Genomic DNA, 27,061 nt, shown 5'->3' with positions numbered 1-27,061 from the left:
AATAACAGTAGTGCAACAAGCATCAGCATTGGGGTACACCCTAATAAGGGGCATCCGAGGTGTGCACATTTACACCCCCCTCACCCTTATCCCTTGTTTCGTATAGCCCTAAGTGGGCTCATTCTAGGGAAGGTGGGTGGTGCCTGGAATATGTTTCCACCAGCAGTCCAATATCAGTTCACGCTATTCCATTTCTCCAGCATCTGTCACTCACAATTGTAGTTCAAATATAGTTCTCCCAGTGAGGTCCATCAGGATATCACAGTATCTTGTGTGACGGTACTGTAAGTTAGAGGTCACCTGCCATCTGATCGTCATTCTCCTGTCCTTCTCCTGCGTGACCTCCATTGTTCGCACGATCTCGTCGCACAGTTTTAAGAAAGTCTTCCACTTGTTGCGGGTTCATGAAAAAATGTTGCTTCGCCTGCTGAGTTACTCTCAATTTAGCTGGGTACAAAAGAGCGTAGTCTATTTGCAGAGTGCAAAGCTTCTTTTTGACCTCCATAAACTTAAGTCTCTGCTCCTGTACGACTGGTGTGAAGTCAGGATAAATGGAGAAATTGACTCCTTCACATGATAGGTTTTGGTTAGTTCTCGCAGCTCTTAATGCCACATCGCGGTCTCGGTAATTGAGGAGACGTGCAATGATGGGCCTTGGTGGTGCACCGGGCTTAGGTCGTGGTCCAAGCGAACGATGTGCTCTCTCGACAATAAACTGCTTAGAAAAAGGATCAGGACCGACCGCAGCTAGGAGGATCTTCTCCACATAATCCTCCATACGCCCTGTGTTGGTGGATTCCTGCACACCTATGACGCAAATTTTATTCCGCCTACTGCGCGCCTCCAACTCCTCATTTTTAGTGGCAATTATTCGGAGGATATTGTCCATTCTTGTAAGCTGCGTGACATGGGAGGCTGTGGTATCATCGTTGGCCGAGATGCGCCTCTCAGTTTCCGTGAGCCGTTCTTCGTGGACATCCATCTTATGCGCAATAGCGTCCATTCGAGACGTCATGCGGTCCATCTTGTCTACAACAGTGGCAAAGCCTTGCCTCATTTCCTGCATAAGCTGCTGCATATCTGTGTTGGAGGAGCTAGCGCCCGCTCCCGTCGTCGATGGGCTTTGCAACCCATTTGACTCTGTCGTGTTCCTCGTCGTTTTTTTGGGGGCCGCGGTATCGAAGGCCAGCTTAGTCTGACGGTTATCTAGTTTGCCCATGGTGTGTCCGTGTCTAGGGCCACTGGTAGGAAATAGAGTTGCAATACACATGTCTCCCCGTGAGGAGCAGGCGCTCAAAATAGTATACACCTAGTAGTTAGTCCAGAAGTTGCGCACTGGAAAGGGCCTGAGGTGTAGGAGTGGGTATCATACGAATGTATATCCCATCAGAGGCGGGTAAGGACATATCGTCGTCATTAAACTAGTTTGCAATCCTGTATCGTGACAGCTTCTGCGTGGATGTGTGAGCCGCTATCACTATATTTACACCCACCTATTTGTGTCACAGAAACAGTGGCCCACACGGGACGCAGGGTAATCATAGACCGGGCTCCAGCAAGTGCTATTATTTGGTGAGCGTGAATAGCGCTAGCCCCCTATCTGGGCAAAACAGAACCCCAAGTTGCTCGTGGCTGACTCTCAATAGTATCTGCACCTCTCTCGTGTCTACAGAGGCAGCATTTCAGCAAGCTTCACCTTCATGCTATGTGCCCCACCGCCTCTGTGTGTAGCGGCATCTCAGCTTCACTGCATGTCCAAGTTGTCTCAAAGCGTTGTTACTCACGGGCCCAGGAGCGGCTCTCTCACCTCCAATGTGTGCCGCCACGTCTTATTCCTCAGCTACACCGGAGGGCAGCTCTCCCAGCAAGGTGTCTGTACCGGAGGTGGGGCCGAAGATCAGGCAGTGGAGGACTTGCCGGGTCGATCTTCAGAGCAGTACCGACTTTGAGCAGGTAAGCAGCTCCCACGTCGCGCGTGGGTCTTCACTGGGCACGCAGCCACTCACCGCTGCATGCCCAGTCCGCTCCTCCCGCAATGGCGGCTCAGCCAGTTCCCGATGGCGTCACGGGTATCTGCACCTCCGGTGCCACTAACTCTTGTTTCCGATAATATCCTCTTCTCCGTGATATTATTGACGGCACTTCCCCCACGATCACTTCTCCTTGGTGCTCTCTAGACCGCCACAATCCGAAAGTCAGCGCGTAGCAAGTGTATTTCAGTGGCGCATTTTGTCGGGCCTGCACTTCCGGTGGAGAGCCGCGGTATATCGTAGTTCTCGGCCGCCGCTCCGCTGCACTTTCACTTTATGGTGTTGTTGCCAGCCAGATGTATTCACGTTATTTTCTCCAGATTGCCACGATGGAATCGCATCAAACTTTCACCGAGTGTAGAGCTCAGCTTACCACACTCTCTTATGCGCTCCGATCGGGCCAACAAGCTGGTTTTCTAGGATAAATGAAGGATAATGTTTCCAGGCGTGCAGGAGCCTCACTCAAGTGCGGCCATTCTGCATGTGCGCCCTCTAGCGCCCCCGCGTAATGTAAAACTTGTAATGCTCTCGCCACAACTGAACCACAATCTGGGTTGAACTGTACTGTTTTGTAGCTAGGAGTCTGACTTCTGAGACCATCTAATTTTTGCAGAAACACAGAAAAAAAAAACACAATTTTCACTTTGGTCAGGAGACCCAATACATGAATAAATCCTTGGAGAAGATTCAATGTTAACACTCTTCTAGATCTTAAGACATTACCATCTATTAAGGCTCATCCATGTCACATCTGGACATATGCCCAAGACTGTCATTAATTGGGGAACTAATAATCTAATTTGCATATCAATTTCACTCTTTCATACACACAAAAGAATGCCACCACAGATGAAACCACCTTGATTGTTGTGCACTTCCCCCTTCTGGTCCCACTCACTGCACATAGAAAGTGGGCCAAGCAGTGTTTAAAGATATATAAGATTCATAAATTTAAAAAAAAGGACACATTGCATTAAATAAATGTTCTCAAATGTGATACATGAAAGCAGTACTGTGAAAAAAGAACGAATTGTGATTTTTCCTGATATACGGACAATCAAACACTGGACCAAATCTACAGATCACTACAAGCAAGATCTTGAATGGAAGCGTTAATCATCCTGCTGTCAAGGTAACAAACAGCCCAAACTCCAAGTTTTTCTAGCTATGAGAATACTGAAAACTCTAGGTGCTGCTCTAGTCAAAGGATAGTATTCTCAATTAGTATTCACTCCATTAGAAACCTCAGGATAGTTGTGAATGGCTTGTACGCAGACATGCAAAGTAGCATCTTTCAGAATAAGAGCACTTAGGAAGGAGGCCACTACAGAAACATCAGAGCACGTCTCTATTCTTTGATCTACAAAATGACAACATCTAAATCAAAGTATATCCTATAATGAAGGGATAATATATTTGTGACAGGGGAAAGGTTTGAAAACGTTGATGACTGTTTAGGACCTTTAAATCATCACACTTTCATTTGCCCTCAAAGCAATGGCTGGAATTCACCTTTGAGGTATATCTTCAAGGGGTGAAAACTCCTTCACTTAGGAGTGGTAATGTGCCCAAATAAAAGATGTATTTGATATACAGAGGTGAATAAGTTTCTCCCACTCTTTCCGCTTCAAATGTTTACTTTAGTGCAAAGGGAGAATGATACTGTTTAGCATCAAGGGGTTTGCGACTTGTTCGGTTGCATATTTATATGCAGGGTACACTCCTGTAATTTAGCGTAAGATCAGAGATTTTAAAAAAGCAGTTTGCATTATTTTTAAGTCTTGGTTTTTAGCTTTGGACATTAAATGAATGTCTCTTGGTCATGTATGGTGATGCCCAGAATACAGTAGCGATACCAAAGGGGATGATGGACGGAGCGTTTGAGCAAATCAAACACTCACCCCCAGTCAACTGATCTGTGTTTAATCCATCACCATTCTTTAGCTCACTCCACCACCCCAGTTCAGACATGGCCATTTGCAAATCAGTCTGACCCTGTGCCTCATGGGAACAGTCCAGCCCGAACTGCCAAGCCATGTCTTCCCTGGACTGGAAACAAGCATCCTAGGACCGGTTTCGGAGTCATAATCCTCATCAGCCAAGCAACTTGACTAGCGGCAAACAGCTATGAAATGTAATCAAAGTTAACACGCAAGTTCTATCCGGTCCTCGAGACCATTTGGTTTACTGGAACTCATTCTCTGTATCCAAAAATGTTCACATTTCAATAAATATATTTTTTGTTTCGTCTCCCTTCTTTCTTTTCTATGGATTCCAAGACCAAAAATTTAACTGCGATATATTGTGATGCTCTTCCAGAAAGTGGGTAGCTACTGTGGACTTCATATTACGTGTTCGAATGTTGTACTTATGTTCAGTAAAGCAGGTTTTTCTTTTTCTTTCTGTCTTGCCCACATACACTTTCCCACACGGGCATTTCAATAGATAAATAACATTGGATGTGTCACAGGTAGCAGAGACTCGGAGTTTAATGTTGTGCCCCTTCATGGGATGCGTTATGGTGTGACCTTTTATTATGTTGTTACAATTGCCGCAATTTAAACATGGTCTTGTGCCTTTAGGTGATGTCATTGTTATTGCCTTTTGTTTGAGAATCTCTCCCATATTTCTGCCTTTAGTATGAGCAAATAGTGGAGGTGATGCGAAAATTGAATTGAAATCCGGTTCCAAGTCAAGGATAGACCAATGTTTTCTTATTAACCTTTTGAATATCAGGTATGGGCTTTTTACCTAAAAAATGCCATATAAGCCTTTTCTTACATGCAGATTTTTGGCATGGCACAACAGGAAGAGGGCGACTGGTGTACATCAAACAACTCCGATTTCAGATTTGCTGAATTAAAAGAATAAGTAAATTATATCGAACAACACAGTCTCTGTTCATACCAGATAAGTGACTGTTTGGAAATGTCTATGCCTTATTGTAAACTGCAGGAACCCTTACGGATGTAAGGATAATAACTTGAGCACGCCTGTAGGCAAAATTAATTGCCGCAATTTGACTGTAAATAAATTGTCAAAAAGTTGAAGATTGGATATTCAGATTTTTAATATCAATATAATAGATTTAATTGTTGCAATGAGTCATATTTCTTCATATGATTCAGAGTTCCAATTGTGAGGTCAATTCAAATGGTGGCAATATAATCACAGATCTCAAATATAATCCGTTCATAGTTTTGTAAGGATACCCCAATGCATTTCGAGCCGTATCACAGCTCTTCTTCAGAAGGCATTGGTCTAGAATGAAACAAAAAATGAAACCAATATAACATAAGACCCGAAATAGAATGCATCATAATCTAGTGGATATTGCATGATAACATAGTGGAACCCAAAAAAAACACCCGGGGCAATAGAAAATCTTAAACACATGTGAGAAATTGGAAAAAAAAAAAGGGCAAAAAGAAGCCGTTTATGAACATCGCGGTGAAAGTGCCAGAAGAATAAGTACAGCGTGATGAAAGAAACAGATAAAAGGTGACTCGCGAAACGTGATACAAGCACTGAAAAATAAACGTGTGGCGTGCCGAAAGAAACAATATTCTAGAAATCTGCCGAGTGAAAAAGACGTGACACTGCTGAGAGCCGAAAGAGAAAAGAGCAGAAGAGTATCTGAGTGCCAAACATGCGAAGTGTCGGGACTGCCTAATAAACTAAAATCTGAGTGCATAAAAGTCCAAAGACATGCCAATTGTGAACAATGTATATCATAATTAGACATAAAATAGTGAAGGTCTAAAGAAGCTTACCGCGAACAGAGAGTAGAAGAGCGTTAACAGACGCCGTGAAAGCATTGTCGAGAGTAACCCGGTCATGCGCGAGCATGCGTGATAAACGTTCGAAGTAGAAATGAAAAGGACTGTTTCAGGCGTGTGAGAACGCACGTTAATACAGTTACAGAGAAAAGAAAAGGCATTATACCGTAAGAGACGGTGTAACAAAATAAAACGGAGAAACTGTGAAAAGGAAAAGCGGTGATTAAAAATGAACAAGAATGTGAGAAAAAGAAATAGTAAAGATACAACCGTAAAAACACATATATAGAGGATGATAGTCATGTAAGGCAAAAGGAGAATGACATAAGATGTACTAATAGAGGTGACAAGGAAAGTGAAATGTGGGACTGGTATAGAACAGAGTGACGTGGAGGAAAGAGTGAATAATAGAGGGAGTAAACAACAAACAACATGAGAATTAGCAGCATAGTGAGAAAATGAGGAGTCGGCAAATGAAATGGAAAGTGCAAAATGAATACAGATCGGTCACACAAAATAACAAGGGACTGGGTAAACAAAGTGAAAGACTAATACATGTAAAAGAGAGTGCTAGTGTACAGATCTGGGAACAATAAGTGAACAATAACAGTCTAGGAGAAAACACACTCAGGGGCACGTAGCACTGACAAATGAGTTCATAAAAAACTGCTGTATTCCAGTCTCTCATTGAGGCCCATCGGATGAAGAGAATTCAACTTGTGCATCCAGAATAGTTCTCGTTGTAAAAGGAATTTTCTGGGGTCTCGCCCTTCAATTTTCTTAACCACCTCCAATATTAGGAATCGGATATGACTGACGTTATGAGCTGCATTCACGTAGTGGGCCGCTACACATGATTTTAAATTTTTTGTCCGGATGTTGCTGCAGTGTTCCGTAAGACGGACCTTAATTTTGCACTCAGTTTTCCCCACGTAGGGCAAGCCACATGGGCATTTGAGTAAATACACGACATTGGCCGTATCACATGTTGCATTCACCTGCAGGTGAATAGGGGTACCTTGCGTGGGATGCATTATGGTAGTGCCGGGTATAATGCTATTGCAGTTTCCACAGTTGTGGCATGAGATAGTGCCCTTATATATTGCAGGGGTATTATTTGTTTGATTTTCTTGCTGTGAGTGGAGTATTTAGAAACAAATACGCAACGTGGTGCGGTGTCATCACTTTTGTTTGTTTTGGTTAAAAATTGTGAACGTTCTATAGATTCAATCTATCTTCCGCTGTTTTGATGATGTTGTAAGGATAGCCTCTTTGGAGAAATGTATCGATGATTATAGAGCTGTCAGATGTAGGAATCTTTGGAGGAAGCAATTCTTTTGGCTCGCAGGAGTTGGGAGTAGGGCAAATGTTTCTTGAGGCTCATGTGGTGGAAACTAGTGAAGTGGAGATAGTTGTTTCGGTCCGTGGGTTTAGTGTAAATTGAGGTTTCCAATTTTGAGTCCACAATTTTGATGTCAACATCTAAGAAAGATATCCTAGAAGAGCTTATGGTGTGGGTGAATTGAACGCGTTCGTTGACTTGATTGAGATGACATATAGCTGTGATGAGTTGCGCTTCGGAACCAGTCCACATGAGGAAAATATAGTAAATATATTGATGGTAAATCTGAAGGTGTTCTTGCCATTCTGGGTTTGTTAAAATATGTTCAGTTTCAAATTGGTGCATAAACAAATTGACATACGCCTGGACGGCACAATTTCCCATAGCTACTCCTGAGAGTTGAACAAAGTATTTATCTGAACATTTAAAGTAACTGTGGAGTAGAGTGAATTGCATCAATTCCAAAAGGAAAACTTGAAGATTCAATGGTTTTTGAGATTGCAGAAGGGAAAATTCCATAGCTTCTAATCAGAGGTTGTGGGGGATGGACGTGTATAATGACGTGTATAATGAATTAAAGTCGATGGTACAAAGTAGAGTTGGATGATTGGGGTCAATGAGAATATTCTTAATTTTCGTCAAGGTATCAGTGGTATCGTGAATGTAACTGGGCATGCTGGTGACACAAGCTTGTAAATGTTTGTCAATGTAAGTACCAATTGGCTCATGGATGGAATTGCGGGTACTTACGATAGGTCTGAATGGAGGCCTTAAAGCATGTTTATGAATTTTTGGGACCATGTACAGATAGGGAATTTGCGGATGTTCTTTGAGAAGGTATGTTTTGTCTCTTTCTGTAATGGTACCCAACTGAACGGCATGGTCTATGATGATTTGTAGAACGCTTTTAAATTTGTTGGTAGGGTCAGTGTTGATTTTCACGTAGAGGTTGGGATCATGGAAATGAGCATTCACTCGTTGTTGTAAAAACTGGTATCGAGAATTACTAGGGCGCCGCCCTAGTCAGCCTTATAGATGGTAATATTCTCATTTGAGGCTAGTTGGGCTATGGCTTGTCGTTCATATTTAGACAGGTTTGATTTATAGTGTTGACGTTTTTGGAAAATGGTTTGTAGATCCTGTATGCCTTATTGTACACTTGCGAGCTCCTGAATGTTCAAAATATTTTTTTCTTGATGTACTCAGTTTGGGAGATGCATAGGACTACAATCTTAAATGTAAAAATGTGGCCTAGTGGCAAAAATGCCGACCTTGGAAACTGTAGAACCTGGTGAATGCCTACCATGGTACTTGAAAATATTGTGCCATTATGAGAATTTTTGAATTTCTCTGAGCTACATGTTTTAAATGTGTGTAATGTAAAAACATGTGGACTATGTAAGCATGGGTGATGTAAGACAATAAAACCGTGGCTTCCAATAATGTGTCCCCATCTCTCCTACCCTCATCACATCTTTGGTGAGAGGTTTATGCTAGATTAAACACCTAAAATAAGGATTATGTTACTTACCTAGTAAGCATCTGTTCTTGGCATGTAGAGCTGTAGATTCACATGCTTTGCATACTCCTGCCATCTAGTGTTGGGTCCGGATGCTTGAAAGTTGCTTTTCTTCGAAGAAGTCTTTCCAGTCACAAGGTAAGGTGACTCCTCCTTTTGGTGATAGTGCGCATGGGCATCAACTCCATTGTTAGACTGTTTTCCCGTAAGAGGGTGAGCACGGAATGAGTGAGTGTAGTAAAGAGATGTCCATACCTAGATAATTTAAGTAATGAGAACTACAACAACCACAGGTGTCCGGGGAGGTGGGAGGGTGCATGTGAATCTACAGCTCTACATGCCAATAACAGATACTTACTGGGTAAGTAACGTAATCCGTTCAAAGCATATGTGCTGTAGATACACATGCTTCGCATAGACTATATAGCAGTATTCTCCCAAAGCGGTTGCTAACCAGTAGATGTCGCAGTTGTCTGAAAAGGTGTCTTTAGCACTGCTTGCCCTACATTGGCTTGTTGGCGTGCTAATACACCCACACAGTAGTGTTTGGTAAATGTGTGTGGTGTAGACCATGTTGCTGCTTTACAGATGTCTGCTATAGGAATGTTATCTAAAAAGACCATAGATGCCCCTATTTTGTGAGTGGAATGCCCTCTCTGGTGTATAGATAAAGTTCTTTTAGCTTTTGCATAGCAAGTTTGAATGCATTTAACAATTCATCTTGAAATGCCAAATTTAGAGCTGGGATTGACCTTGTGAGGTGGTGCAAATGCAACAAACGGTTGCATTGTGTTACGAAAATCTTTTGTGCTTTCAATATAGTCCAATAACGCTCCTCTGACATCAAGTCTGTGAAGAGCTTGTTCTGCTACTGAAGCAGGTTGAGGGATGAACACAGGTAACTCAACTGATTGGTTAAGATGTAAAGCAGAAACTACTTTGGGAAGGAATCTGGGATTGGTGCAAAGAACTACCCTATCTTTATGGATTTGAAAGAAGAGTTCTTCTAAGGTTAATGCCTGTAGCTCACCAACTCTCCTTAATTAACTGATTGCAATTTCTTTCATGGTCAAACGTCCATGAAAGAAACTGTAAAGGACAATTGTGTAATTTTTCAAAGGGTGGACCCATAATTCTTGCAAGTACAACGTTAAGATTCCACACTGGTATCGGAGGGATTCTTGGTGGTATTACGCTCTTTAAGCCCTCCATGAAGGCTTTAATGACAGGAACTATGAACGAAGATAAATGCTGTCTGTTCTGCAAATAAGCAGCTACTGCTGCAGGGTGCAATCGAATAGATGTGCAGGCTGGTCCAAAAGGTAACAAATAATGTTTTGAAAAGAAGCATCTAGAGGCATACATTATTTGTAGTTACAATAGACAACACATTGTTTCCACTTTGCTACGGAACAAGCTTTGGTAGTAGGCTTTATTGCTTCTTTTAGAATAGTGATACAGTCAGGTGGCAAATTTAAATATTCGGTTTGCAAAATCGCCATTTAGACTGAGTAGTAATTCAGCATAGCTCAACAATATTTATGAGTTAGGCTGCAATTTGCAACTCACTCCGACTGGATGCCAACACAAGCATGGTAGTATGCTGGAGTCAGCAGACCACCATGCTATTCATTGCATATAAAGTACCTTTTTTACGTTTGACTTTTTTTTAAAGCCCATTTTCAATAAAGGAAACGGGTTTGGATTTCAGGAGGGGGGAAAAAATTACTTTAAAAAAAAAACTTTCACTTTGGCAGTAGTCCCCGGACCATTTCCCACTCTCAAATTTGTTTATTTAAGTACATAAAGGGGAAGGGCTCTTTTAGGATGCCCTTCCACTTTGCAAATAAGTTACTACCTCATTTGAGGAACTGGTAACATATCAATTGTTTGCAACCAAAATTGTAGTCACAACCAATTGAAACAGCGCCGAGAATCACAATTTGGAAGGGCACACTAAACAAGCCCATTCCAAATTGAGATGCAGAGTGCATTTCGAACCCATTTTGTGATTTGATAAGTAGATACTCAATTGCAAAATATGTTATTTACATTTAATAAAGCCATTCAGCGGTTAGAAACCCTGTGACTTAGCAAATCACAGGCTTTGCGACCACTAAATGTTTCTGCACATCTGGCCTTTAGAGAAGTCAATCACAGACTGGAGTGACGAAACTGCAAGGACAGTGTGTCATTATTTATATGGCAACAGGGTTAGGTACTCACTCGGTATTATGTGTTTTGTATAGCAAACAACTCACCCCAGATGCTATCCTGCGATGAAGCAGGAGCTGTATTGACTAGGTGAAGAGTCAGGTCTTCAGTTTCTTGCAGTATTAAAGAAGTGAAGAGAAGGCTCTGATGTGCAGGGGCCGTTGATACAGACTTTAGGAGTGGGGTAGGAGAAGGCATGACTGCTGGATCTGCTTTTGCAGACGTGTGGAGTGTTTGCAAGTAGGAGTCAGGCTGAGCAGAGGCGTTTGGTAGATTTGTGGAAGTTTATGTAGTTGTTGAGGTACGTAGGTCCATTGAGGTGTAAGGCTTTGTATGTGTTTGAAACGAGTTTGAAGATTGCTCAGAATGTGGGTTGGGTGTCAGTGAACCTTTTTCAGGTTCAGAAAGATGCGAGTGCAGGGCTGAAGGTGGAGGGTGAGCATGGCCGCCGAGTTTGAAATGCTCTTCTGGTCAGTTGTGCGTTGATTACAGCATAGAGTATGTTGCTGTAGTCCAGCTTGCTGGTAATGAGAGCTTGGATGACAGTTCTGCAAATGTTTGTGGGGAGCCATTTGAAGATCTTTTTGAGCACCTTGAGTGTCTAGAAGTAGAAATGGAGAATGCATTCACTTGGACATTCATGGTGCGTTGGTGGTGATTCTGTGGGTGCAGATTATGCTGGGGAGTGGGGTCATGTAGCCATTGAACAGAGAGCCTGTAAGACTAAAAAGATTTGAAATCAGGCTTTCCTTTTGCTGAAAAGCAAAACTATATTACTACAAGCATGGAATCCTTGAAACATTCTTAATAGAACAACAAATATGGTTTACGTCCACAAAAAAGGATACAAGACATATGTCGTAAAATAGGCTACCATCACTTCCACATAATGTGTGTCCTTATATTTGGAAAGGACTTTTCCTAAGGCTTTGGCATCATCCATGTCTCTTGGAACCTTTATAGTCGCCTTTTCATCACTGAAAAATGACATGACAAACAGTTAAATGAAAAATATAGTTCTGTACTCCCGCATTAAGCCCAATACATAGCTTTCAAACACAAAAGTTGAGCTAGACATTGATTAGCATAGACCTGTAAAAAAATTAATAATAAATAAAACATTTTTTTTAAAAGAGAATAGAGTACATGAGGAGATTGTGAAGTATCTCAGAAATTCTTCATTTTCCATACCTAGTTAATAATTGGATTCCAATTACTTAGCTACTTATATAGCATATGATAATGTTATGCAGCAGAAATACAGAAAAAAGGTAAGCCCTATTAAGCAATACCAATGTTTTGTTTTTATTTTTTTCATCAATTGTCCTCAAACTACCTTGGATAGCTGACATGTGTACTTTAATACAGCACAAGCTAAAGCAACCTTTAAAAGATCTAAATGCAGAAATTAGAACTGTTGAATAAAAACTCAGTATAGCGAGTCGGTCACATTTTTTAATGGTAACAGTTACGCTCTAAGGCAGACACACGGCACTGGGTTGGTGCTGAATAAAAAATAAAAAAAACACAATGAAGTGTACTACAGCATGAGGAAAACACCACTCCCTTTAAATCATCAGACCCAAAGTTGTGCACAAAATGTTCAATCGGGCAAGCAAGAGCCTTTTACTTTTTCAACCATGTCACATCATATTCATCCACCTTCAGTAAACTTGCTGAACAAAACACATTAACAAATGTAAGAAGTTAAGGAAAGAATGGAACTCAAAAATTGGATAAACACATCTGTTCAACAGATCGCACTTCCCTTAAAGTTCTTTTTATATTCTGAGCTAGATCCACTTACATGGATGCCAGCAATATTCAAACTTTAAAGCAGAGCTACAGACAGAATAACATCTGAAGGAAAGTAGCAATGAGTTTAGTGAAAGTACAAATATGCTTTGAAAACATCTCAGTCAGTCAGTGAAGTAATCTTCATTTCGGTTGGAAACCATAAAAGATACATAATAGCCATACAAGACATAATAAAAACTTTAACAAGTGACAATAGTTATAAAAATATAAATACATTAAAAAATACAGCTTACATATTTTGTAAATTCATGGGTATGTACAACAGACTAGAAACAATTACTACAAAAAAGATCTTCTCCTACGCCACATAGCATCAAAAAATCGAGAAACTGAGAATACAACCGGGGTGGAAGTATTACTTTTCAGAATATTAAGAGCTTCTGAGTGAAGTCTGAACCCCATGTTTTTGCAAAGTTCGATAAGCCAATGTTGCCATATGTTTTTATAACTAGGGCAGAAAAAAAAAAAAAAAAAAAAAAAAAAAGAATTACATGGGACTCGGACTCTTCTTCGGCGCTACACGCCGGACAGCTAATTAGCTTAGTTGCGGACCATTTATGGGAGAAGATCCTAAGAGGAAGTGTACAATATCTAAATTGTAGATAAAGTTTCCTCACTGTGGAAGGTAAAATCTCGTCAAGAAAAGGCTCAATTATGTATTCATCTTTTAGATGAAAAAACTTGACAGTAAGTGGGCCTAAGGAAGAATTGCCAAGGATGGCCAAGATCCTGGACAGACGTTCTAAATTGACTAGCTCTCTACGCCACAACTGTGCGCAGACCACGGCTGGATTAGACCATAGGGTATGTCCAGTCTCTTACTTTCCCTTTTTAAATAGGCGAACCATGGCAATTTCTCAGACCCAGTAAGGCCCAATACTTCTTCCAATTCTTGTCTAAAACATGATAGTTCGGGGGTTACCCATAATCTGCGCCAATAGATGACAGGGCGTAGTTCAACTACCTCTTGTATGGGTGTAATACCAAGATCCATTCTCATAGGGATCAAGTGGGTACTAGATTGGAGAGCCAGCAATGATCTTAAAAATTGGTTTTCGGCTTTGCTAATGCCGTCCACCGAGCAATGGCCCCAGAGTTTAGCCCCATTTAAAATCGCACCCCTGGCTTCAGCTTTATAGATTTCTAAGATGGGCGCAACTGGCTTGAAAGTGGATTCTCTAAGGAATTTCAGAATTCCGCCAGTGGTCTGAACTAATCTGAGTTTGGCCTTTGCAAGTTGAGGTGCCCAATCCATTTTGTCCGTGTGGGTAATACCAAGATATTCAAAAACTGTTACCCTGTCCAAAGTTATGCCATTTCGGGAGGGATTACTGCATCTGGTCTTTGGTGGGTTGCAGACCATGAACTTGGTTTTTTGGACATTGATTTCCAGCCCCCTTAAATGGCAAAAATTAACAAAGCTATCCAGGGCTCTTTGGATGCCCATAGGAGATTTGGACAATAGGAGGGTGTCATCTGCAAACATCAATGCCACCACCTGTTCGTTGTTCAGTTTAGGGCATCGATGTCTTTGGGAATTCAGGGCATTGACGGAGAGACAAAAGAGTGTGGGCGCCAACACACACCACTGTCTGACTCCTCTGTTGACAGGAATTTTGGGTGTCAGACTTCCCCATTTACCACTCCTAATTTGGGCAAAGCTGTTACAATGAAGTCGCTTGATGATATTAAGAAGATAAGCCGGAACCCCCATGTCCTTCCTCCAAGACAGACCAAAGGATTTTACGGGGCACTAAATCAAAGGCCGTTTTAAGGTCTACAAAGATTAAGTAGAGGCTGCCACCCTCTACTTTCACGGTCTCCCAGTAAAGAAGTTGGAAACTTAATAACTGGTCGACCGTGGAAATCTTTTCCCTAAAACCGGCCTGAAAAGGACTGAGAATCTGTTGTTCCTCCATCCAAATCTGAAGCCGGTCCAAAATAAAACGAGAGAAATTTTCTGACTTGCGTCGATCAAACTGATCGGATGATAAATGACTGGGAAAAGTGGAGAACCTTTTTTGAACACTGGTATGATCTTGGCACCAACCCAAGAGGTAGGTAAGGTAGAGCCCTGACCTATATCATTACACAAAAGAAATCGATAAGGAACCCATACTGCTATTTGATCTTTAAAAAAATCACCAAGGATTTTGTCAAGACCAGGCGCCTTACCCATTGGGAGCCTATTTATGGCGGTTTCAATGTCCTTCAGTGTAATTTTAGTCTTTACGGAATCACTATTATAAGAGGCTATTGAGAAAAGGACCTGGTTACTGTTTGGCAGTGGGTCATATATGGGTGTTTGAGCATTAGCATCCACCGTAGGGTCATCTTCAATAGGAGAGGCGTATAACTTCTGATAATGTTCGACCCATTTCTCTGATGCGATGTTACAAACATCAACCTTACTACCTTCCTTGCTACCAGAGCGGACAACAGACCAGAATTTCCTCATGTCCCTACACCAAAGGGCATTTTTAATAGCAGACCATTTAGAGTTCTCCCAGGTCTGTTTGGCATCGGACTGTGCTTTATTGTACTTGAGCCTCCTGATTGGAATTAAAAATCTGTTCTTCGTTCTAATGGCAGCCAAAAGTGCCACCTTGGCTACCTTACAATTGGCATCGAACCATGAGCTACCCTTCCTATTTTTCCTTGGTTTGTGCATAGGTGGAATAAGCAGTTGCATAAGGCTCGTTGTTAAATCTGAATGAATGTTGTGGATTTTGGTAATTCCTGCCCCAGTTCAAGCAGGCCACTTAAGATCGTCAAGTGCCCGGAGAACTCTTTGTTACTATAAATTCATTAATTCAGGAGAATTTTTAACAGAAGGCCATTTGAGACTTCTCCTGTTATTGGAAATTAATGGAGACTCCCAATTGGTTTCTCCTTCACCCAAATTTATACCCAATTCTGGGAGGTTTAGGTCAAGTACCAGGGCATTATGGTCGCTGTCATGACGACGAAGAACCGTGAAATCAATGATCTTGGGCCAAGCACAGGCCTCAACCAGAATAGAATCTATACGAGAAGATTGGGCTGGCCGATTAAAAGTGTAGTTACCCTCTAGGTCAGATTTAGTACGACCATTACATGCTCTCAAAGAGTGAGCCAAAGTGATGGAATTCATTTGGAGTGCTACTGGGGTCCAAGCCCTGATCGGGGAAATTTGCAGCTCAGGGATGGACCATAGGGAGTCCTCCGTACTAGAGATGGATTCAAGCATGCCCGGGAGCGGCTCATATTGACAGTTGAAATCACCCGCTACTATCATAGTGCTCTACCCTTGACCTTTGAAATGAAGTTATCTAATATGTCCAAGGTTGGGGATTCTTTACCTGCCCTAGTAGGGCGAGAATAAACATTAATAAGGGTCAATGTAAACTTGGGTGTAAAGGAGAGTCTAATACATTGAAGATGTTTTTAAATGGATTTAAATGTGTCACTGTACAACCCAAATGGGAGCCTACAAGAATTGTCATGCCCCCAAAGGGTCTTCCCCTCTCACCAAACGAGGCCAGAGTGTTTACTGACAAAAATCCTACCCTATGGACGTTATCCCTAGCCCAAGTCTCCTGAAAGAGGCAGATGTCAACTTTGTCTATAAAACCTCCCCAATCAGGGCTGTGCATTTTATTGGAGAGCCCTGCAAGGTTCCAAGACAGAATAGAGATGTTGTTGCCACAACATTTCACCCCACCATTGCTACCTGGTTCCGTCCCAGTCACTAAAGCTTACTCAAGCAAAATACTATCATTAGTTTCAGTTTCAGCGTTACTGGTTACCACCTCCAAGCAGCCCCTTAGTTGAGAAACTGGTTGTAAGTGACCATCAGATGGACCTGACTCTAGATGGTCAAAACTAACTAAGGGATCCCCACCTGAAATATTGACATCTAGACCTAACTTTCAAGGGAACAAATCTTGGATAAACGTTGCCACACATGACCTGGGTTGAAACCCAGGAATATCAGGAATAACCTGTCCTCTCAGTCAGTCAATGTCCTCCAGGGGAGCAAAACGATTTGAAACAGGAAAACCAAAAAAGAGAGGCGAATTTGGGTGCCAAGAAATAGGTGTATTAAGAGAGTTCTGAAAACATGTGGTTTGTATTTTAAAAAACTTCATCAATTCTCTAAAAAAAGAAAAAGGCAATAAGAAACAATGTTCCCCTAAAATTGCCCCAATACAAGTCAAATCTGCAAACAACTTCTATTTTCAATAAAACTTGAAATGACATTCGTGTATCAACTGACTACAAAATCTTTCACAACCGAGTGCATTATCAGAGCTACATTTGGTTACCATTCTTAACAACCACAGATGTCACATTGGCTCTTAATGTTATGCATGTCCAGCAGAAAAAACACATAGTTGCTGGTGGTCCAGGTTTCCTGTAGACAGATCACCCCATATCTTTTAATGATGTATGTCCAATTCTCATCGTTGGATTTAAACTCAAATGGGCCTGCATCAGGGGAGCTAGATGATACTTGGGTAACATGACTTGGTAGATAATAGACTTCAAGTCAATCACAAAAATCAAGCGAACTCAAAGGGGCATATCCAACTGAAAAGGGATAAAAAGTTATATAATTTGTCCTCTGCCAGGGTGCAGATGCCCTAGGCCTATAAAAAAAGTCCCAAGGGGAAGGCTAATATGGAGGTGGAAGTGCTGTTATTTGCCCATTTTATAGATGTAATTACTCTGCCTGCAACTGTGGGTCTGATAAAAGTTATTATCATGCAATCCCCCGAAAATAATCCAATCCAATTTACCCTTCATACTAGATTGATCTATCCTCCAACGTGTGCCCCAAGGAAGAATGCAGTTGCAACCAATGCGTGACTTTATTCTTTAATTGGATGCAACTTTTTGAAGTGGATGGCTTGATCGGAGGCACATTACGCAAAGTATGGCGTAGCCTCAGGAAGTAAGTTAATGATGTAATTATTTAAAGTTGGGGATGGTCACAATTTGAGCTAACAAAGTCCCTTGCTAGCAGGTTCTGAGACATCCGCTGCAAGGAATTTTTTCTAGACTCAAACTCACATCGCCCATGGATGACAGACAACTTTTCTGCCCTCATTATGTCGAACAATGGATCAATCCTGCTGAACAGGGGTTGGCTGTGACAGGGGTCGCTGCATTATATCTCTATCAGTAGTACATGCTCTCATAAATTTGAAAGCCCCATAATTAGCAGTAGGGTGTGCAGGAGAGGTTATTACTGCTGGAAAGGGCGCAACCGCAAGTGCCATAGCGGATGGCGGGGGAAATTTTAGGTTAACTAATTCAGATTCAATGGTGGTCAAACGTGCATATCAACTGCAATTTTACATCCAAAGCACCAATAAGTCCTGCGTAAGTGGTATCAACTAAGTTCTCCGTTTTTTCATAGTCACTGGTTTCAGAATCCCTCACCATCTTTTTGGGGGGTTACATATAGGAGCTTCGATTAGCTACACACTTTTAAGCTCTTCCTTTTCCCTGTTGTGCATTACCCACTAAGGATACAACCTGTATTTCAGGTTCCAGGGGAACAGAGGCAACTCAAGACCTAGATGTAGAGGAGCCAAAAGGAGGGCTGGGTGAGGCTAGGTCCATCGAGGTTACAGGCCCAGGGCCCGGGCCAGGTGGCAGTGGTGATTGCTCATCGAGTGTCACAGGGGGAAGGGAGGAAAGAGAAAGGCAGCGTTCTGCCAGCTCATCCTCTTTACTGAGCACTCCCACTGCTTGCTGCAGGTATCCATCCAGGGAAGAATTAATATGGGAGTTGGAAGTTCAGGCAAGCAGCTTGCATTTTCCCCTAAAAGTGGATAATACAGTTCTTAGGGGAGGATGGGAGGAGGAAATAAAAGTACTACCAATATCTGCTGGAGCAGAAGACAGAAGGATGGTCCAGCCCAACCTCCTCCAGGTGATGACGGGCCCACTCTTGGCCCAGTCTCGCCGGGGCACACACCTGTGCGTGCCCAGTGTAGCGGGAATGAGAAAGCATTAAATAGTGCAATGTGCCCCTCCACCTCCAAGTTCTGGCTACTGGGGGATGTAGTCCCACCCAGCAGCAGGGAACACACAAAGTCTGTCGCAATCGCCACTGTGGGAATGAGGAAACGCTAAATAGTGCAATGTGCCTCTCCACATCCATAATGCAAGGCTGGTTCCTGGGGGATGTAGTCCCACCCCAGCAGCGTTGAACAAACAGATTCCGATGAAACCGTCCCAAATCATGGAATCATACAAGAACAAAGTGGATCTCTGTACGAGCAAAATACTATTTTGTAGTGCTTAGCATACAACAATGTCATACATGAGAATGTGGCAATCACACAGGAGTGATCAACAGTATATTTTGACATACTTACACTTCAAGCTGAGGAAAGTGTGTGTACACTAGGAACATAACAAAAGCAGCAGCAAGGAAAATAGATGTCAATATAAGTAGGGAGGTCCTCGCTGAGCCGCCTTCGGAGTGTGCCTTCCCTGAAATAGAACATTAATCCGTAAATAAATACAATGCAGGATGCATTTCAGACATATTTTGAAACGTTGCCAAATAACACACCAAGACATTGTTTTTAAGTACAGTTACACATGCAGGTTACTACATCTTCTGCAGGGCGAGGCCCGAAACGTAAAAAAACTAAATAATTATCACGATGCATTATACTTCCACTCTGTTTATTATAGGATTCACCCTCTTAAAGATCACAAGATTTCAGAATGGAGCCCTTAAAATACAGAACATGCAGACAAGCCTCATTCCATTAAGTTGTCTGATTTGAGGATCACTGCTTAATTGGGAAGCACATTTATCTTCAATTTCACCCTTAGACAGCTGTCATAACAAGCATTTGCAATGCAATAGGTCTCGCATTTACGCGAGTTTATGCTATAGGCATTGTAAATGAAAAGGTTTTATTTAAGTTTCAAAAACCAAAATATAAATAAAAACATTTTCATTTACAATGCAATAGCTCAACCTCGCGTAAATGTGAGACCTATTGCATTGCAAATGCTTGTTTATTTTTAGTGAATGACCAGAGGAGATCAAAGGGTGGGTGGGGTGGATATGAGAACCTCAGGTTTCTAGCAGGAAAGGAGGTGGGGCAGATGAGGCCATATTTTGTAAGGCTAACCAAAGACTCCTTAATCCTAGTGCAACTGATGGAAGCAGGGGGAGGGAGGGGGTTAAAGGGCGGGCCATATATACACAACATACAACTATTGATAGGTAACAGTAAATAACTGGAATCTTTTTTAACTCTGAGTTTTGAGAGAAGCCATGGACAACTCTAGCTTCACAGTCGCCAATTTTAAATTACTCAAAAACACTCAATGGTTAAAAAAAAAAAAAAAACATATGTCACTGCTACTCGTCTACAATGGTACATATTTACACCAATTAATGTAAGAGGAGTAAGTACAACAACTACAATTTTTAGCTACAAGTGTAACTAATTTTTGGTTTATTTAGTCGAAGGTGTTATTAAGTGAATGTCAACGGACAGGTATCAGAGCTCACAACAAAGAACCAGTTTATATGAGCATGATGAATTTGGTCAATAATATAACAGAATGAAAAAATAGATTAAGAAGAAAATCAGATCCAGAAAAAAAAGCCAGACAGGATTTTTTTAATGAGCAATGCACTAACACTAAGGTATGATGACAATTTCTGCATCTACGCATTCCATTTACTTGGCCATATACCCCTGCTGTGTTCAGGTCCTTCACCTTAAAGCAGCTTCTGAAAAAGCAATCTTATCTTCCAAAACAATTAAACGCCCGGCCGTGAATACCCTTTCTGGACTAACATATCCCAGACACCACCCCAAGCAAGTTGTATTTCCTATGCGCTCTACGCCATGTAATTCACAAGACGCCTGCTCAAATTTAAATCCTGGTGGGATTTAACACTCCCCCATTGACTACCTTAGTTTGGACTTCTTTTGCTGAAACAAATAAAACCCGTCACGAACTGTGTGGCAACTGCCATTATTTAATGGTTTCCCCGCTATCTGGTAATTAGCTGGAGTGACCCGAATAAATGAGTAGCGTATCAAACACTTTAATAATTCTTTAGACTTAGGAGCTCTGTAAAAGCTGAGAAGAATTAATATATTTTATTGACCGCGTGGGTTCAATGTGAGCACACGAACATCCGAAATATAGAACCCAAGGATCATTTTTTTTTTAAGAGCAATCAAAATAAGAGACTCAGAAATAGTTGTTCAAGTGGGGATTCCAGTACTAAGTCTTGTTCACCCACCCCCTCCCCCTGCCAATCTGGATGGGGATCGTCTGAATTATAGCCAGGATCAGAAAAGGCTTCTCCGATAGGCATGTGCATTTTTATTTTCGGCAAAGTCTCTAGAACAAGCACTACCTATTTCCATTATGTTACCAGTCTACCCAGAGACCTGCCCATTGACAAAGAAGCACCATGCCCAATAGACATACGCACTCTTCACACGGTCAACCCACAAAGAGACTCCCCGGTCCACCACAGTTCTTAGAGCTGATTGATGTGGAGGGAGGTTCACTCCTTAATCTCTCGACTTCCGGGTTGCCAGTAATAACAATTGAAGGAGTATTACCCGATGAAGGGGATGAAGGCTTTATCCAAATGAGGAAGCACTGTTCCTTTGTTAGTAAACCCCTCACTCACCACCTAGTGGTGACTTGCTTCATCATCAGGGCCCACCCAAGTGGCCTAGCGTCACTTGGGTGTGCTTCAACACCTGATTTACAGTGGAGCAGGTAGTGAAGTGTGGGATGTAAACAAAAAAAGTGTGAGTGTTAAAATTGTCCTGGTTAATGCTTTTGTATCGATTTTAATAAAAAAGTAACTGGACAATGATAAAAATATTGGTGAGATAGTAGTAGGAGAGTTACGGCCTACGTATCTCAGCTATGTGTTGGTCGACATGTTTCTACCATATGGGGCAATCCCCGGTATTCTTCAGGACCAAAACAAGGAAGTGGGAGGTGTGCGCCCCCTAAAAGACGCACCCTGTCCTAAATCCTTGGTCATCCAGATTAAAAAAATCTACTTCTGGGCAGACACTCCTAAAATGTAGGGTGCCAATAAAAACTGGAGAAGTACTCTAGTCGAGTTGCGTCAAGCAGGAGGTAGGGGCTTCGCTGGTAGCAACATATTAGTTGAAAGTAGCGAAGTAAGGCGGTTCACCTACGTCTACCTGCCGCTGCTCGGGTTCACTACCTGCTCCACTGTAAATCAGGTGTTGAAGCACACCCAAGTGACGCTAGGCCACTTGGGTGGGCCCCGATGATGAAGCAAGTCACCACTAGGTGGTGAGTGAGGGGTTTACTAACAAAGGAACAGTGCTTCCTCATTTGGATAAAGCCTTCATCCCCTTCATCGGGTAATACTCCTTCAATTGTTCTTTCTAAATCCTTGACCAGGGAATCAGGAGTATTCCCCGTCCAGTAACTACGGACACAACTCCTTACTCTCTTCGTGTTTCTAAGATGCCAGTAATAACAGCCATCTTGAAGTCGGCGGTCTAGTTGATCACCGCATTAGGGGGCAGACAGTATATAAGATGGGCATGACGCGCAGCGGACACGCACAGCGGGCGCGCCAGAGGCAAGCCCGTTTGCGCCCAGCCGAGACCAGGGGCCGGGACCCCTGCCCAGGTCATCTCGTCTGCAGGTAATCCACACACTTATACTAGGGGGGAGCTCTTATCCTTAAATACAGCGGCTCAACCACCATGCAAACACACACTGAACCCAGACCGATCACTACACTGTACAGCTTGTGGATATGTGGGAGCAGCATGCTCACAACACGGTCAGAATTCAAACCCACAATTGCCACAAAGTGAAGTTGTAAAAATGGGGATGATTAACTGTAGGTCTCTACCCAAGCACATGGTGGAAATTAAATTGCTAATAGAAAATGAAGACCTGGATGTCTTGTTTCTTACAGGGAGCTGGCTCAAAGAAAGTTCGGCACCTGAAATAGTAGAGGCTCTACCCCTGGGATATGAAATTTCCCACTTGGACAGAGCAGGAGCAGTGGGGGAGGTTTAGCCATTATTTACAAGGCATTGTTCGAATGTATAACATGCCCAGAGAATATTGCAAAATCAGAGGCCTTTAGCTTCCGAATATCCAGCTCGGCGTCAAGCTCCTTTGCAGGAGGACTAATCTACAGACCCCCAGGACCCTGTGGCCAGTTTCTGGATGCAGTCCCGGACCTAATAGCAAGCATGCTTGTTGAGAAAAGTGCCATTATAATGCTAGGCGATTTTAATATACATTTAGATGACGCCAACGACCCAACCGCTAGGAGATGTCTAGTGGACATTGAGGCCCTACAACTAGAACAAAGGGTACGATCGGCCACCCACAAGAAAGGCCATCTTTTGGACCCCATCTTCTCACATGATCCTAGACTAAGGATATTAGATCCCGTATGGATGCCTTGGACGGATCATGCCCTTATCCTAATGCACCTCCGAATGAGTCGGGGAGAAGAACAAAAGAAAGACCCTACAATTGTAGGAAGAAAATGGCCCAGAACCATGCCGGTAACCTGGGTTAACGATTTGGAGGCCTCAGTGCCCCCGGACACTCAAGATCCACAAGTTGCTTAAAGGAATTGGCAGGAATGGGTAAATACCTCTATAGATACTAATTTTAGGAAACCAGGACCCCTATCAAACAAAAACTTGAGTAGATCATCTGGGTTCTCACCTGCGCTGGTCGCTCAAAATAAAAAGTTGTAAAAGGCTGGAAAGAGACTGGAGGAAGTCATATGATCCAGAACTAACAAGAGCCTATAAAGTGGCAATACAGCTCTATCATAAGAGCATTAGGTTGGCACAGGCAGTTTTCTTCAAAGAAATAATTGACAAGGCCTCTAACTCTTCGAAGGAGCTTTTAAAAATTTTGAAGGGACTCACAACGGTAAAAAGAGGGATCAATTAGACCACACTAATCCAAAGAAAGGTGCGATGGACTGGCCATGTTTTTTAAAAGTAAAGTAGAAAATATCTACAATTCCCTCCTCCCCAATCCAATGATAACATCAGGAGCAACGATCCAAAGAAAATTACAATGTGAACAAAAGGAACCAGAACTACTGACCCACCCTGTTCTCAGATCCATTCCACCGGTCAATATAGATCTCATTTCCGGTTTACTCCAAGAAATTAAATCAGGCTCACCAAGGAATCCAGCCCCCGCCCCGCATATTCTTGCACAAGGAGGAAGCTCAATGCTTATCCAACTATGCAATGTAATAAATCTCTCCCTTGAAAAAGGTGTAGTTCCAAGAGATTGGAAACATGCATCTGTGAAGCCCCTGTTGAAAAAAACAGATGTGGACCCCGCTGATCTATCCAACTATAGTTCAATATCATTACTGCCGATAGTAGGGGGGGGGTGGGAGGGGGAAGAAAAATCGCAGAAAGGCAGGTTAACACTGCAATTTCATCCTTTCTGGAAAACAACAATGTCATCCACCAGTCCCAGATGGGGTTCAGGCCCGAACACAGCACTAAATCGGCACTGCTAGTGGTCGCCGAAAAACTCAAGTCTATTATGGACCAAGGCAAAACAGCTGCTGTGGTACTCCTAGACTTAAGTGCCGATTTTGATACGGTAGACCACACAGTGCTGATTCAGAGGCTGGAAAATGTTGGAATAGTAGGAATGGCAAAGAAATGGGTAGCATCATTTTTTAGCAATAGGCATTTCCAATGTGTGGAGGCAGGTTTCCAGTCCGACCCCCTTGAAGCCCCCTGCGGAGTACCACAGGGTTCCTCTCTCAGCCGGACGTTATTTAATGTCTATCTCAGCACATTGGCTCAGTTAGTACAGGAATTCGGCATCTCCATCGTGTCATATGCCGATAACACGCAACTGGTGTTTGCAATCTCGGATTCGCTAAACTCTGATCACCGCCAACTTGTCCCCGGTCTCGCAAAAATTTGGATCATGGATGGCAAATTGCAAACTCAAGTTAAACAGAGATAAAACAGAACTAATGATTCTGGGCAATAATGCTAATCTAAAATTGGAAATCCTCTGGCCACAAAGCTGGGGGCCTTCACCCTCCCCTAAGGCTGCCATTAAAGATCTAGGCGTAGGGTTGGACCAGAACCTAACAATGGAGACCCAGGCCAATAAACTGGCCGGGACTTGCTATGGAATCATGCGTATGATCAGGAAAATCATGTCTTTACTCCCAGAGGAAGCAATGAGAACCATTAGTTGAGGCATTAGTTACATCGCGACTGGACTATGGTAATTCCCTCTTTCTGGGATCACCCAAATATGTTGTAAAGCGACTACAAGTGGTTCAGAATGCCACCGCCCAAATGCTGCTGAGCATTCCCAGACGTCAGTCAGCCAGGTTAGGACTGCGTAAATTGCACTGGCTTCTGATACAGGCCAGAATTAAATTCAAGTCGCTGAGTATTGCCCATAGGGCCATGCAGGGAAGAGGCCCGGTTCTTATCCATAAATTAATTACGCACTACCTACCGGATCGGCACCTCAGATCTAGCTCAAACCTTCTGATGAAAGTAGTCCGAGTTAAAAAGGCTAGATGGCGGGGAAGATCCTTCGCTCATCTGGTTCCAAGGCTGTGGAATAGCTTAGACCAAGAGATTCGTCTCATTGAAAATGAACTCTCCTTTAAAAAAAGGCTCAAGACCTGGCTTTTCCCGCTGGATTAAGTGTTGGCTGTCTTTCTCCTTATCTGGTAGCGCTGAGATGCCCAAGGGTGGTCACGCGCTTTATAACTCCCATAAACATAAACATAAGGAGCTGAATGTTACTGGCAGCAATCTCTCCTTATAAATACTACATTTGTGCTGATAAGTGCTGGTGTACTTCCTTTTAATTTAAAGGGGGCACTCCATGTAACTGGAAATATTCAATAGGGCGCAAGGAAGAACATTATGTCATAGTGCCTGGCAGATCACCGAATGTAGTCGCGCTACAGTGACCCACCTGCTGATGTAGTCGACGACCCGGTACTCGTGGCCCTCCATGCGGAAGCCTCTGTTGGAGAACAGGTTATAGCCCCCACCGTCGAGGTGGTAGCTCGCCAGGCTGTCAGGCTGCTCCTCGGGCTGTAGCTGCAGGTACTCGGGCTGCATGGCGAGCAGCTGCTTGAGGGGAGAGCAGCTGCTTGAGGGGAGAGCAGCTGCTTGAGGGGCGAGCAGCTGCTTGAGGGGCAGCAGGGCTAGCTCGCTGTTGCAGGTGGTGAGCGCGCTCGAGTCCCCTGAACCGACGGAGACAGAAGTCTTTGTTTAGGTCAAGCAGAAGGTCATAAAATATGTGCTCCTGGGCAGAATGAATGCGGTAACCTCCACCAGGGTCCCAGCTAACCATCTCGGCTCCACTTTTAAGTTTAAAACTGAGCGTGGCGCCGCTTCAAGGAAACCGTGCTAATTTTTTTTTAACTTTAACACTGAACGTGGTGTCCTTGAAGGGGGCGTCACGCTCAGTTTTTTTGTTTTTTTAAAATTTGTTCTATTGGTTTCAACAACAATCGTGAGCATTACGAAGCAATAATGAGGCCACAAGAAAAAGTGACAAACATGCTGGAGGATCCACTTCGAATGGCTAGACATATAACTCGCAAAGTTCTAGGGACCCCGTAGTCGTACTTTCGTATTGTCACTCCCATAAGTGGTGGCGAAGAGCGCAGATCCGCTACAAAGCCTGATTAACAAGAACAACAATAAAAAGAAGAACCAGTCCCTCCCCCCTCCCCCAAATCTCCCCCCTCCCCAATCAGTGTGTGTCGGACCGTATGAATGTAGGGTATGTCAGTTGCAGCGTCTTCACTGTACGCCCCCCTCTGGCTCTGAGGAGTCGTTGTTTGCATCTGTCAGGCGCAATAAGCGGAGATATCTAGGGCATGTAATCTCATTAAACTCTTGAGCGAAAAGTGTAAGCAGCGGTTGCCAAACTCCTAATGTGAACGCAACCAACCCGTATGGGTGAGTCGAGTGGTAGTCCCCCAGAGGGATAAGATGTGCTGAGAAGCAACTTGTATCGCAAGACCCATCTGGCGTCCCCTTATGGATTTCAGAGGGAAGGTGAGTGCATTCGGGAGACCTAGGATGGTGTAGGCCGGGAACCTTGGGATTTCAGTGTCTAATGAGCTGTCTATATCGTTGAGTACTGCTGTCCAATACGCCTTGACTTCTGTGCAGTCCCAAAGTAGGTGTGTCAGAGTGCCTTTTTCCCCACAGCCCCTCCAGCAGGACACGCTTCGGGATGGATTGCCCCAGTGAAGCCTCACAGGTGTGAGGTACCAATATGTGGCCAGTTTTACCGCCATCTCCCTGCCCGCTGCATT

General features: G+C 43.0%; 1 protein-coding gene across 1 annotated transcript in view; it reads right to left on the bottom strand.

Annotated features, from left to right (window-relative positions):
* The window catches only part of TMEM41B (transmembrane protein 41B), a 144,992-nt gene that overhangs the window by 78,206 nt on the left and 39,725 nt on the right, over window positions 1-27,061 (bottom strand). The window contains exons 2-3 of the mRNA XM_086955973.1: window positions 19,074-19,191; window positions 11,733-11,861 (exon numbers count right to left, since the gene is read on the bottom strand). Coding sequence (XP_086812099.1) covers window positions 11,733-11,861; window positions 19,074-19,191 — 247 coding nt within the window. The remainder of the gene's footprint in view (window positions 1-11,732; window positions 11,862-19,073; window positions 19,192-27,061) is intronic.

Source organism: Lissotriton vulgaris, chromosome 2_1 (genome assembly GCF_964263255.1).
Source record: "Lissotriton vulgaris chromosome 2_1, aLisVul1.2, whole genome shotgun sequence".
Classification (NCBI taxonomy): Eukaryota; Metazoa; Chordata; class Amphibia; order Caudata; family Salamandridae; genus Lissotriton; species Lissotriton vulgaris.
The sequence above is the reverse complement of the archived record's forward strand: the minus strand, read 5'-3'. Positions and strand labels throughout refer to the sequence as shown.